The 14089-nt window shown below is 37.8% G+C and overlaps 1 protein-coding gene across 1 annotated transcript; it reads left to right on the top strand.

Annotated features, from left to right (window-relative positions):
* The first annotated feature begins 5325 nt into the window (after nt 1–5325).
* LOC128383796 (uncharacterized) lies at nt 5326–13035 on the top strand. The gene is made up of 5 exons (XM_053343380.1): nt 5326–5371; nt 12083–12427; nt 12538–12648; nt 12779–12813; nt 12913–13035. Exons 1-5 carry the CDS (start codon nt 5326–5328, stop codon nt 13033–13035), a joined length of 660 nt encoding a protein of 219 aa, XP_053199355.1.
* The last annotated feature ends 1054 nt before the right edge of the window (nt 13036–14089 follow it).

Here is a 14089-nt window from a genome sequence, read left to right as displayed (position 1 = left end):
GATAGATAGATAGATAGATAGATAGATAGATAGATAGATAGATAGATAGATAGATAGATAGATAGATAGATAGATAGATAGATAGATAGATAGATAGATAGATAGATAGATAGATAGATAGATAGATAGATAGATAGAGTTACACAGTTACATTGTATCTAATTTGGTTGTTTTCTTCCCCTGACAGAATGGTGAAGAGGGCATCTATACGGTGAGTTTTTACACCATCAATGATACAAAGGAGCAGGTTGTTCTCATCCTCTATTTATATGATATCATATGAAAAGATGTGCACTAATTTTAGAATGATATCACACAAATTTAAGTACATGCAGTAACATGAGTGATCAGTGAGTCTGCACACTTTGATGAAGTGATGCTGATGAAGACACAACAGAGGAGAAATCTCCTGTTAAATGTAGAATAATATAGCATTTATATTTTTAAAGTATTATATAATATTGGTGGATTAATGGACATGAATCAATAGATTACATTTCAGGACTATTTTAAGAACTGCAGTGAGACTTGGTTGTGCAGGCTCACTGATCACTCATGTTACTGCATGTATTAATATTAATATGACATCATACTAAAAGTATTGCGCAACTTTTCATATGATATATGAATAGAGGATGAGAATACATTGAAAGGAGATGAAGAGCAGCTGATTGTATAAATGTTAAATTATTATTATTATTCTTAGTCAATTACAGCGTTCACAGTATTACTCATTGAATTTCTAATGTGTTTTCCTCCCAGGGTTTGACTCCTCGTGTCCAGGACACATATGAGACAATACACATGAAGAAGAAGTGACATGATGGAGGAAACTTCATAAACAGACCTTCCCCTCTGAATATCTTTATGTTTTCATATAAATATTGCATATCTTAACCTGTCTAGATTAGGAGAGAATGTAAGATGTTGTGCACCAGTGTTCATTTCTCTTTTGCTTTTGTAGAGGTTGTGGGAAGTTAAGAATGATGAGACAGAAAATACAGAAGCTGAGTCCAAACAGGGACATTATCAGAAAAGCTCTGTCCTTGTTGTATAACATACTTTACTGCTTTGTTGCCTCTATGTAACTTTTATACAAGCATATATTGATCATTATAATGCTTCAGATATATTTCTACTGTACTTATGAATAAAAAGATAAATGCTGTCTTCCAAAGAGGAAGTGTAACTGCAGCTCAGAGAGGAACTGATGTTTTATCACATTAATCTGATGTGTTTGTGTGTGAGCAGTGAATGGAAGGAGTCACTGTCAGCAAATGATTAATACATTAAGTTTCTTTATTATTAAGACTGTATTTTCTTCTAATAGGATGATTATAATGTTTCTACATTTTAGACATTTCTCTAATATATACTGACACAGTTAATATGTATATGAAATATGTTTGATGGAGGAGGAGTCAGAAAAGGACAGTGATGATTGTCACACCTCCTTATAGGGAGACTCTGATGGTCTACAGGAAGGGAGGAGTGAGTGAGTCAACGTCTCTTGTACAGGAAGTACAGCACAGTGTGGTCTGAGGTGAACATCAAGGGTCATAAAAATACATTTCATTTCTTCATCTCTACTAATGTAGAAACTATCTCAACAAGACTGTATTCTCCTCTATTAAGCTGAATATGAGTATTTCTACATTTTAGAAATGTCTCCATTATGTACTGACACAGTTAATAAGTATATGAACAATGAAATGGGGAAGCTGTTTTGGCTGACTGTGTTTGTCTGCATATACAGACATGCAACAAGTCCTGTGAACCCTCCCCTGTCATTTTCCATTGTGGTCAAAGTGATATGTGAACCAGCCCAAAAAAAGCCACAGTAAGACTGTCCTTTAGCTCTCTGCTGTGAAACCTCACACTATTAAAACCCTCAACCATCAACCATCACCTTCTGTACAGACTACAGTAACTGAACTATGAAGTATAACACTGAGAGCTATTTACTGACTATTGTTGCCAGAAAGTCTTGACTTTAGTAACTATACTCTTTTTTTAAATATCATTGTGTTTAAGGGTTAAGATGTTCCACAGTATTGTAAATATCAGACAACATTTCATACAACAGCACACAATAACAGCAATACAACAATAATAACAACATAAGATGACAGACAGCAGCACACACTCAGACCTGTTCAGTGAGGTCTGCTGTTTAAACTGACTATGACTGCACAAATCAGTGAGCTCTACTCTACCTCAATGCTTTCTACCAGCACATGGATGTTATTACAGTAAGGTGGTCATTGAGTGGCTGTGTGATGTCATGTGATATTGAGATTGTAATGCATGCAATAGCTTTATTATTTAGCTCTGTGAGGTTGGGTGTGGGGAGATCAATGATCCTGACAGCAGTGTTAGTTATGTGTGTGACTTTGTTCCAGTTGGTAAGAGATAACATGTTAAAGAAGCAGGTGGAACAGTACAGTAGGATGGGCTGAATAATAATAATAATGATGATAATAATAACAATAATAATAATAATAATAATGATAACGCTCTGGTACAACAGTAGCAGGAGACAGGAGGCAACATGGAGTCCTTTAAAGCTGCAGTTGGTAAGTCTTATGAAAGTAACTTTTTGTCACTATGTAAAGACAGCATCACATGAAACTAGTGATCTGTAAAAAAAACAAAAAAACAGGCTCATTTAGCCCCACCTACTGCTCCAACTGCAAGAACCAATCAGAGCCAGGATTGTGTCTGATGGAGTGTCTGACAGCTGTCAATCACTGCTCACGCACACAGCCCCCTCCCCCTTCATCCTCAGCTCGGTCAAGCTCATATCTCCGAGAGCGGCTTCAGGAGCGTAGAGAAAGTAATGGCACAGCAACAACCATCAGTGAGGACAAAACTACCGATACCTCCGTTACCAACAACAGCATACACGGCAAAGACATCCATGGTCACGTGCCGTCGCGCGCATGTCAGCCTCCGCTGGGGGAGGGACTTTGGAGGCAGGGCAGGAGTGCAGTGGAGAGGGAGGGGGAGGGATCTGAAAGTTGTACTTCTTTAAATGTGATGCTAAGTCCTCTCTCTCCTCAAAGACAACTGCAGGTTTAAGCTTGAGGACGTTTAATAGGCTTTGGTGATTATATAACTGACGTTACCAAGACAACAAGTAAACATGGAGGACATTTAGAGACAATTAAACCACAGTAGATCAAACAAGATGTTTGCTGATCTACAGAGAAACAGGTCAAATGAGGAATGAATACATGTGTTTACAAGCCTGTGTCAAATAAAGACCTGATTCTCTCTGTTGTTGACCATTTTAATACTGAAACAATTACTGAGTCTCTTACCCCTTCATATATTTGGATCATATATTTGTTTGCCATTTTACAAAAGTGAATAAAAAGATCAATTTTAAATGAACGTGTGTTCAGTGTAGAGTTTGGTACATATCAGAGAGATACAGGTCAATAGGAGAAGTGTTTCCACTTTGTTCTCAGTCGTCTGTTCTCAGCACTTCAACCCAAAATATCACCACCTCTGCCTGCGCTCTATCATGTGAATGAAACTCTTATCTGTTCACACCAGTCCTCACACATTCACACCATGTGCATTAAAAGTGCAACTTTCAAACAGTGTATGGTCCTTTTGGTTCATATTCTAGGTTGACACACTCAAACAATACACAGAGTCCACCATTTCTTTTTTGTTGTTGTGTTTATTATCTATTTGCATTCAGACACTTCTGTCATGTTTATTCTCCTTCTTGAAAAACAAAAGAAACTTTCTCACCAGTTGAAGAGGAGCAGACATCAAATTAAAGGACACAAAAATGAACTCAAGTCACCTAATTTAAGCTGTCATAAAACGTGTATGACTATAAAACCAAAAAGTGCGACCATCACTTACAACTCCTTACCCTTATATATGTCTTTTTTTCATTATTTCTTAAATTATCAAATTATAATTTTGGCTCCAACATGCACTACAACCAGCACTAAATTAGGTATCAGCTGTTAGCGCCCCGTTACACTGTGGTGCTGCCTGAGGAGAGACCTGAAGTTCCCTGTGAAGTGAGGAGGAGGAGAAGAGGAGCCGTGCTGGACCAGAGAGCCATGGCAGCAGGAGACAATACAGACCCATCCTCCCATCAATCATTATGGGAAATGTAAGACCTTTCCCTAAGATGGATCAGTAAGCGGTGCTGACCCAGTACCAGAGCAAATACAGGAAGTACAGCATCATGGAGTTCACAGGGACGTGGCTGACCACGGTGACCCCAGACATGATGGTCATGCTGGACGGTTTCCAGCTGATACGGGTGGACAGGACAGTGGAGAGCAGTAAGAGGAAAGGAGGAGGGATGGCAGTGTTTGTTAATGAGAGATGGTGTAACTCTGGACACCTCACCATTAAAGAGAAAGTCTGCTGTAAGGACATTGAACTGTTAGCAGTTAGCATGAGGCCTCACTATCTGCTGAGGGAATTCATGCATACTATTGCTCTAGCTGTGTATATTCCCCCCTCTGCTAACACTGATGCAGCCTGTGATGTGCTCCACTCTGTTACTAGCAGGCTGCTGACAAGCTGCATCACACACTATATTAACTTCTGTGTGGAAAACACTGTACCCACCGGGACTGTACAGTGTTTTTACAACAACAAACCATAGATTAACCTGACATAAAGGCTCTTCTCTAAAAGAAAAAGAGAGCCTTTAGATCAGGAAATAAAGAGGAGCTGAAAGCTGTGCAGAGGGAGCTGAGGAGAAAGATCAGGGAGGGAAGAGTTGTCTGTGTGTCTGTTTGACCAAGGGCAGGACTGCCACACACACACACACACACACACACGTATACCAACTTTACTAACGGGACTATCATTGTGCATAGACCAAGTGTGAACCTCTGTTTCTGGTGATTTTAAAACATCAGAAATGGAATACAACATTTATTTTTATGGTCTTTTAAACAACCAGTGGTTCACACTAAAACACATAAGTTGAAATTTGACTAAATGTATTCTTTTGTGATCTTTCCCTGTGTATTTCAGTGCAGCTACATTTAACATCATTGTTCTGTGTTAACATTATAATGTCAGCTTTTATACTAACTTGTGGAACTTGTTGTTATTCAGTCAAACAGTGTGGACTGACTCTTAGCATTACATTTCCTGACAACTCTCAATAATCTGATAAGAGTCTTATCTATACTTATACTTCTCCTGAAAGCATTAATGTATTCAGTCTGAGCAACATGACAAGCAACAAAAAACAGCCCGCCTCTTTATGTTGAGAGCAGCCTTCCTGGAGCTCACTTCAAGTACGGACATTGCAGAGCTTCAGTCATACGCACCATGAAGACTTTTACCTTGATAACAGCTTTAAGTCTCTGCAGCATTAGTGAGTATTGACTCTGATTAACTCTCAACTTCATTCAACATTTTCTTATTCTATGTTTCACTGACACAATTCAAACTTATATAATCACTGTTCAATTCATTAACAGGTATCATTTATCTTCCTGTAACAACTTGTCTCTGCTGTGTGTTTCAGGCTGGATCTCTGTCTCACTTTCTGAGTCTCACATTGTGAAGGTTCAGTCTGGTCAAGATGTTACACTGCAGTGCAACAATACAGGCAAATATGGAGCTAACACTTTCTGGTCCAGGCTTGTAAACAAAACCAAGATCGTCTGTATCTCTGCTATGACCGGTGTTAACAACGAACTTAGATACTGTGATGGTTTTCAAAGTGGAAAATTTGAAATGAGTACCAACAACTCTACTGTTTCTCTCAAAATCAAACAAGTGGATTTATCTGACTCTGGACTGTATTACTGTGGAATCTACACAAGAGGACTTCCAGTTTTCAGTGAGACATGTTTAAATATTGAAGGTAAGATTATTGTTAAGTCTTGTATTTTGTTTGGTACACACTATTTACTCATTTATGTTTATACTGTTAATATATTTCATGATTATCTAACTACATAATGCAACAAAGTGGAAACTTAAACATTACCAAACAATGATTGTGATCAGGTGCACCATAAGCAGGAGAAAAGTTAGGATGTTTCTTCAGGTCCATGACTGACATTTTATTTTTTTATTAACTCATCATCATTAATAGTTTATAGAATATTTTCAACAAGGTACTCATTTAACTAACACTTTATTTTTCTGGTTTCTGGTCAAAATTAACCACCCAAACACCCCCCTCTATTTACATGACATGGTTCAGTCCTGTGTCCAGACCAGGTGGCACTTGATAACAGTGAATAGTGAGTGAGGAGGAGGCTGTACCAGAGTAATGTCTCAACAGCTTTATAAAATACAGTAAGGCTTCCAAAAAAACAAAAAACAAAAACAAAGAAAAGAAAGACAAGAGAGAGAACTCTTGAACTTTTGATGTACAAAATTCATCTTCACCTTGCCCCCCCTCCACTCTGTAGCCTAATCTGTTTCTGATCAACTGTAACTTGTGTCACTAGAGGGGCAGCTAGAGGAGATTGTGAAATTACTTAAGAAACAAGTTTGTTCGGACAGGAGTTTTTTTCTTACAGAATAGCTCATGAGTGGAATAAAATCACAAGTTATAAAACAATCTATATCATACAATTTGAAAAAATAAATGTTAATAGACAACCAAACATTGACTACAATTGGGTGCATTTATTTATTTTTTCATTAATGTACACTGTCCCTCTTGAATTAAAGATAAACTAAACTATAAATGAAAGGGCGACAATATGTCACCCAATGTTTCATAAAAAGGTGGCTTTAGTCCATGAGTGGTGGAAATGAACCTGTTAGTTAAGCTTAGTCCACAGTGAAACAGGTTCATGTTACATTTGCTCCCCAAACGTTAGTTACTGCTAATATCATAGAACATTGTGAGTGTTTGCTTTTTATCCCTGTTTTATCTGACATTTAATCAATGCAGGTAAATGTTTATCAAGCTATTCATACTAACTCAGTTGTCCCTGCTCCTGGTACCAGGACCAACAGATGCACCTCCAGGTTCAACAGTCCTGACCCCCCTTAATAATGAATCAACCCCATGTCCAACTGAAGAAAGAGGTGAGCAGCATCATGTAGAATGACATGTCACTTAACATTACTGAAGAATGTCTGTGGGAATGTATTTCATTATTATTTTGAAAAGTGTTTTTTGTTTTTTTATGTTTTTTAATCTTGTCAGTGTTAAGAATTGGTGGTATACTTAGTTGGTATGTATACTTGGTTAACAAATCTACTGCTGATTATATTTTGTTGTTATATCATTCTATAGAAAGAATTTCCTATTTAAGAATGTTAACATTAAGATTACATTTAGAGTGTAACAGCTGGTCTTCAGCACATCACTTATAGAGGGTGTCAGTGTTGTATCAAGTAGTGAATTTCACTGTATGCAGAATGCTGCCTGCATGTCTGCACACTGTTATATTTTCACAGCTCAATGTCAGTAAATATTGTACAGTTAGTATTAGACTGCAGGAGAGTTACAAGCCTGCACAGGTAGTTACAGCAGGTGGTTACAGCAGTTGCACATGTTTGGTGTGGCCTATGTGTGTGGTGGTGGGAACAATGTGATATCTTTTCATGGGGCCCAAAATCCCTGGCTGCACCCCTGATTGTGATGCAAATCTGTGAAACTCATCATCATCATCTTCATCATTTTCTTCTAAATGTATCTTCATGTCATTAAAAGGCAGTGATGAATCACATGATGATGTGGACAAGACATCTGACAGTAAGATTTACAGATACAAATGCAGATTGTCAAACATTTGAAAATGAAACATTTCACTTTTTCCCCATTTCATGTCACTTATGGTAAAGTTTAGACTGATGTAATGATGTTTCTTGTAGAGTCTGGTGTAACATTAAAGCTGACGAGTGTGATCCTGGGTGGTGTGACTGCTGTTCTTGTAATGGTCATCATTGGTCTGCTGTTTAAAATCAGGAAACTTAAGACAGGTACTTTATCATAAGCTACTGTGTCTCTCTTACAATAGTTTTTGTTGCTACTGGACATTCTCTTCAAGTGTTGTCAATATGTTAGAAATAAACGTCTTTCTTTAAAATGTAATAATAGCAATATTTTAGGACAATGACTGTCAAATAACTGATCACATGTAATAATCTCTGTCACTCAGCTCAAGAAGAACAGAATCCACAACCAAGTGAGGTGAATCTTTCTTTTACATTGACTTCAATATATTATATGAGCAGCCCAGTCACCACAATACAATGTTGGAAATGTGTTACTGCAAACCACACATATGTTCAATCTCTACATTTCAACACATTTAATATGTAGCAGATCAACATTTCTACAGTACGTATCAGAGGTAAAGTGACGTAGTTCAGGTGACATCTTTATGAGCTCAATTCCATGTTAGGTGGAGGCAGGTTGGCTGTTTGGTTACAAAGTTAGTCTCACACAAAACACAAAGTTGCAAACACAAAGAAGTGAATATTTTTAGCAAGACTTTTGGACCTTTGCAGCCAATTGTCTGGCAACAATAATCATGTATTTTCAACCAAAGTGTTTTTTGGGCCTAAACCAGACCTAACCAGAGTATGAAATACTACAGATATATTTGTAGTCATTTAGAAACAGTGTCTTCTTTACATAATGTGTCCAGAGATCACTAACAAGTTGATTTATAATAGTAAAATGTGTCATTTAGTAAACATCTTCAGTACATCATCATTGGCCTCACAGAACCAGTATCTATGGAGCTATATTGTATTTATTTAAATCATGTCAAGTCAGCACATTAAAATGTAAATCCTCTTTTTACAGAATCAGGTCTCTGATGAGCTGAACTACGCTGCAGTCAAATTTAAACCCAAAGCAAAAAGAAGGGAGGTGGAGCCAAATGTTGTGTATGCTGCCACCAGATAGACTTAGGAAACATCTGGAACTGATGCTTCATCATATTCATCTGCTTTCAGGCTTTTGTGTGTTGCTGTTGGTGAGAGAAGAGAAAAAACTCTTGCTAATCAATAAAATGTAAATGTTACAATAAAGATGAAATGTTGACTTCTTTTCAATCACTGTCTACTGCAGAGCTTTAATTCTCAGCATTTTCTTTCTCACAGTCAAAGTTGATTTAGTAAAAACATGATTTGTGTTTGATGGAGGAGGAGTCAGTGAGGACACTGATGATTGTCCACATTGTTTAATAATGAGTGTTATATGGAGGTTGGAAGCAGTGGATGAGTGAGTGAGGTACACATGACTTGTTTGACAGGAAGAGGCAGCTCAATGTGGTCTGAGCACCACTGAGGTGATAACCATGTGCTCTGTTAGATCAAAGATGTTTTACTTTGACACTAATTCAAAGCTTCTACATTTGGATGGAACTTTTACAAACACAATTCAACAATGTTAAAACTGAAGATTTTAACTGTCATATCATATGTGTGTAATAAGTGGAGATGTAATGAATAAGCATCATGTCAGCTGTATATCAGACTACAACTGTGTCACTGCTCCACTTGTCAAGGGTCACACTTAACACTTGAAACACAACGCTGTCCATCCACCATGTGCTTCACATCTCAATCTGAAATCATATGAATGGTGTTTCATGGAGGAGGAGCCAGGTCTCTAACCCTCTAACAGGGCTCCATTGGTTAAGATCTCACTTCTCTAGTATTTGAATCCACTGATATTCAGTTTTAAGAAAAACATTATTTTCAAAACTACTGCAAAACCTTATCAGGATGAGATAAGCAGTTATGTTGGTGTTTTCCACACACATTCAAATACGTCCTTGAAGGTGTGTCTGTACGATGATGTATTTGTCTTGAGTCAAGACTTGAGAAAGCAGCTGATTGTAAATAATAAAATAACAGTCATAATAATCATGACAGTCACTAGTGTTCAGAGTCACAGATGTGAAACAGTGGATAAACACTATTAATTTGTTTTAACAATATAAATTATTCACAGTAAAAGTTCTTCATTAGCTTGTCAGTGGAAAGCTTTTTCATCAGAAGTAACTCTGAAAAAGCTGAACATGATCAGCAGATATCTGACTGTACAAAGTCAGTTAGAAGCTCCACAAGTACAGAGAGCTGAACACACAGAGGACCTGATTTACTAAGATCCTAAATAGTGGCTACTACATTACTTGCACAGTGCAATAGATTGCACGTTTCGTTTGTGTGTGTTTTGCAGGTGATCTACTAAGAATAACTGCATACATGAAAACAGGTGTACAGGGTGGAGACAGCAGTATTTAAATGATTTGTATTAATGGAGAGTTTGGACGAGCAGGAAGCTGCAAGCACAGAATGAAATGTGATCAGGTTTTAGTGGAAGAGGTTAATAAATATATTGAGTTATAACAAAAACATATATTACCAGAAAAACCGACATATGGGAGAGTATTTGTGATGAAGTCAATGTTGTTAGTAAAATAATAAATATTTCACTCCAAAATTATTAATACATTTGGAAAAACTATGTCCTGTACATATTCTGTCATTGTGCCTCCTTCTCCTCCTCTCCTCAGTAACACAAGTCATCTGTGTGCAGTGATCAGCAGGTTAATACCTTCAAAGTTATTATTTATAGACACAGTTACCATCAGAAACATTACCTTCAGGTTTGGTAAATCACAATGTGTGTACTAAATAACATATTTGCATTTTCTCCTCCCTGTATTTTGCTCACTGGGGTTGAAGCGCCCCACATTGCATCATTATGGCAAACATGTTAAATGGATAGTGCATACTATCTTGCACATTTGAAGGACGCAAATCTCAGTGCACAATGTTAGTAGATCAGCTTGCACATCTTTTGTGAGTGATGTCAAATTTGCAAACGTTTTTACACACGCAGACCTTTAGTAAATCACACCCAGAGACTTTTCACACTGTCTTTCTCTCTGGTCTCCAGCAGAGTGATGAGTTTAGTCTCACTGTGCATCACAGCTTGTTTGAGGGGGAGAAGGGGATCATCACAGGTTGACCACAGTTGGCAAGAAATCAACACAACTCACTTGGAGGCGGGTCAGGTGCACTGTGTGACTCAGCATGACTGGGCACAACATGGCACAGTAAAACTGGTAATGTGACAGGATATAAATGTCTGAACTAAAAGCAGAATGTATTCAGAAATGGTACATAGCAGTAACTTCTCCATTAGTGTATTTGTCCACTGTGCTAACAAACAGCACTGTGTGTATCAGTGAGGTGTGTATCTGTATCATTGATGAGGTCTCAGCCAGTGGAAGCTCAGGCTTTAGCTCTCTGTATCACAACCACACACACAAAAGCCTTGATGTTCTCAACAGTAGAAACTCATGATACAGTGAAGACATTTTTGGTATTTGTAGAGGTGTGAGCATCCTGTTAGTGGTAAACCACTCAAACTGTGTCACTGCTCACCTCATCACAGTTCACATTTATCACACTAAGTCACATCACCACATTTCTGTGAAAAGCTACGTACAACCAACCATCAGGGGGTGATTAAGATGTTTTGGATTTACTTTTGTAGAGCTGTCATGTCATCCTTTCTTTATATACAATCTATGATGTGTACTGTATATGACAGTATTAGTTTAAATAAACTGATTGAGATGAATGAAGCCTGGATGGATTTTTAACCAGTTTTAGAATCAGGACAAATGTCTGGCAGTGGACAAGTGGAGCTATAACATTGTTCTACATTTTAACTGCTACACCTACAACTACAACACAATGAAGCATCATTTCTGAGGTTCAGGTGAACAAAGAGTACAAATATGTTTTTATTGGATGAGAGTTAAAGTACTGAGATTTAGATTTTTTTTTGAGAATGAACAGTAAAAAGTAAAAAGTAAAGTATCTAAGGTGTCCGTTTGAGCTCCCGGAAGAACAAAACAACACGTGGCCTCTTCACGTGAGACCACACTGACTGGAGCACAGTTCAGTGACAGACGTTGCAGTGGTACAGTCCTACCGTAAGCACAAACATGAACTTCACCTTGCTAACAACTTTACTCTGTAAGTATATCTGCCACATTCTTTACTCAATATAAAATGACTAATTAATAACATCATGTGTATTGTTTGCTCAGCCTATGAATAACTGACTTGTTTGTTTCAGGTTGTCTCGCTGTCTCTGTTTCTGAGTTTTACACTGTGGAGGTTCAGCCTGCTCAACAAGTCACACTGCACTGCTCCAACTTTTCCAGTCTTCCCAGTCACATCTTCTGGTTCAAACTGGCTGACAGATCCAACTCCAGCTGTATCTCCTCTATGATGAGCTCTGAGACAGATGCCTCATTATATGATGGATTTCAAAATGGCAAATTTAATATGACGTCCAACACCACCACCCTCTTTCTCAAGATTACACAAGTGGATTTATCTGACTCTGGACTGTATTTCTGTGGATTTAAATCAGATGGGAATCCAGTTATTGTCAGTGCAACATATTTAAAGGTTCAAGGTAAGACTCTTTTCTGTCTTTTCATTGAAAATAAACAAATTTGTGTCAAAATTAAGACAATAGAGGTAAGACACTGTACAAAAAGTTTGATTCAATCATGTCTCTTGTAGAAGTGTTTGATGGAATAAGGACGCTGTTGACTGTGATCCTGGTTGGTGTGACTGTTTTTCTCATTATAGTCATCATGGCTCTGCTTGTCAAAATAAGGAAACTTCACACAGGTACTTGTATTTGGTTTCAATTATGTAAAGTTTACAAATGCAATGTTGTCTTTGCCTATGTGTTCATTTAAAAGACAAAAAAAGATTAACCTAACAACTGACAACCAGTTTTACTCTTCCTGTCATTCAGCTCAAAATGAGGGACAGAATCCACAACACAGTGAGGTGATCAAAGTCTATTTTCTATGCTGTTTGCTTCATTTATCACATCATGCTTTTATTTTGCTATGTGAGATGAGTGACTGTGAATATGTTTATTTACAGAATCTGGGCTCTGATGACCTGAACTATGCAGCGCTGAGTTTCCATCCAAAAGCTAAAACTAGAAGAAGACCTGCATCAGACAGAGAGCTGGAGACAAATGTGATTTATGCTGCCACCAGATAGACTCAGGACACTACTGGAACTGCAACTCAGAGTGAAGCTGATCTGGTCACTGGTCTGTTCTTACACTTGTTACTGTGGTAACAATCAGCACTGTATAATCTAAAGAGGAGTCTCAACCACAGGAAGACAGGTCTGCAGCTCTCTAACTCTCACAATGTAAACTAAAGACACTGAAAGCAGCTGTTCAGCCCAGAGCAGTCCAACACATCTCACACACACTATGTCATCCTTGACCAAGACTGTCATACTTTTACCTTACAACAGGCTTTTTTCACAGCAGATAGTAGGAATAGCAGGTGTTACTTAGAACATTTAATGATGGCTCTGCTATATTAGACTGCACCACACCAGGACACTGAAACTGAAGCAACTATAACTTACATCTGTACTTCTCTCTATAAATAATGTGTTAGATAAAGAGGGAATATTTAAAGCATATAATCAATCACCAATCTCACACAGCACAACAAGCCACTTTATAACTAAAAACCAACAGTTCCACAACATAATGTCAAAGGTTATCTAAAGCCTGGTGGGCTCTGTCCATGGTGCTGAGTTCACAAGCTTCACTCACACTGACTATAATACAAAACAAACAGCTCTATTCAGGCAAACATTACAAGTAATATCAGCACTTCAGCACTACGTTCATACAGACAGCCACAGCTATTCTGTCATGTGTGAGCAGTGGACTGTATTCTCCTGCATTTGGCTGAATATGTAATTTGTTTGTACATTTTAGAAATATACTGACAGTTAATAAGTATATGAACAATGAAATGGGGAAGCTGTTTTGGCTGACTGTGTTTGTCTGCATATACAGACATACAACAAGTCCTGTGAACCCTCCCCCTGTCATTTTCCATTGTGGTCAAAGTGATATGTGAACCAGCCCAAAAAAAGCCACAGTAAGACTGTCCTTTAGCTCTCTGCTGTGAAACCTCACACTATTAAAACCCTCAACTCTCACAGAACTTTGTCTTTCTTAATGTAAAGATATTTTGGTACAAAGCAGAGAGATACAGGTCAAAATGAGAAGTGTTTCCACTTTGTT

Source organism: Scomber japonicus, chromosome 22 (genome assembly GCF_027409825.1).
Source record: "Scomber japonicus isolate fScoJap1 chromosome 22, fScoJap1.pri, whole genome shotgun sequence".
Lineage (NCBI taxonomy): Eukaryota > Metazoa > Chordata > Actinopteri > Scombriformes > Scombridae > Scomber > Scomber japonicus.
The sequence above is the reverse complement of the archived record's forward strand: the minus strand, read 5'-3'. Positions and strand labels throughout refer to the sequence as shown.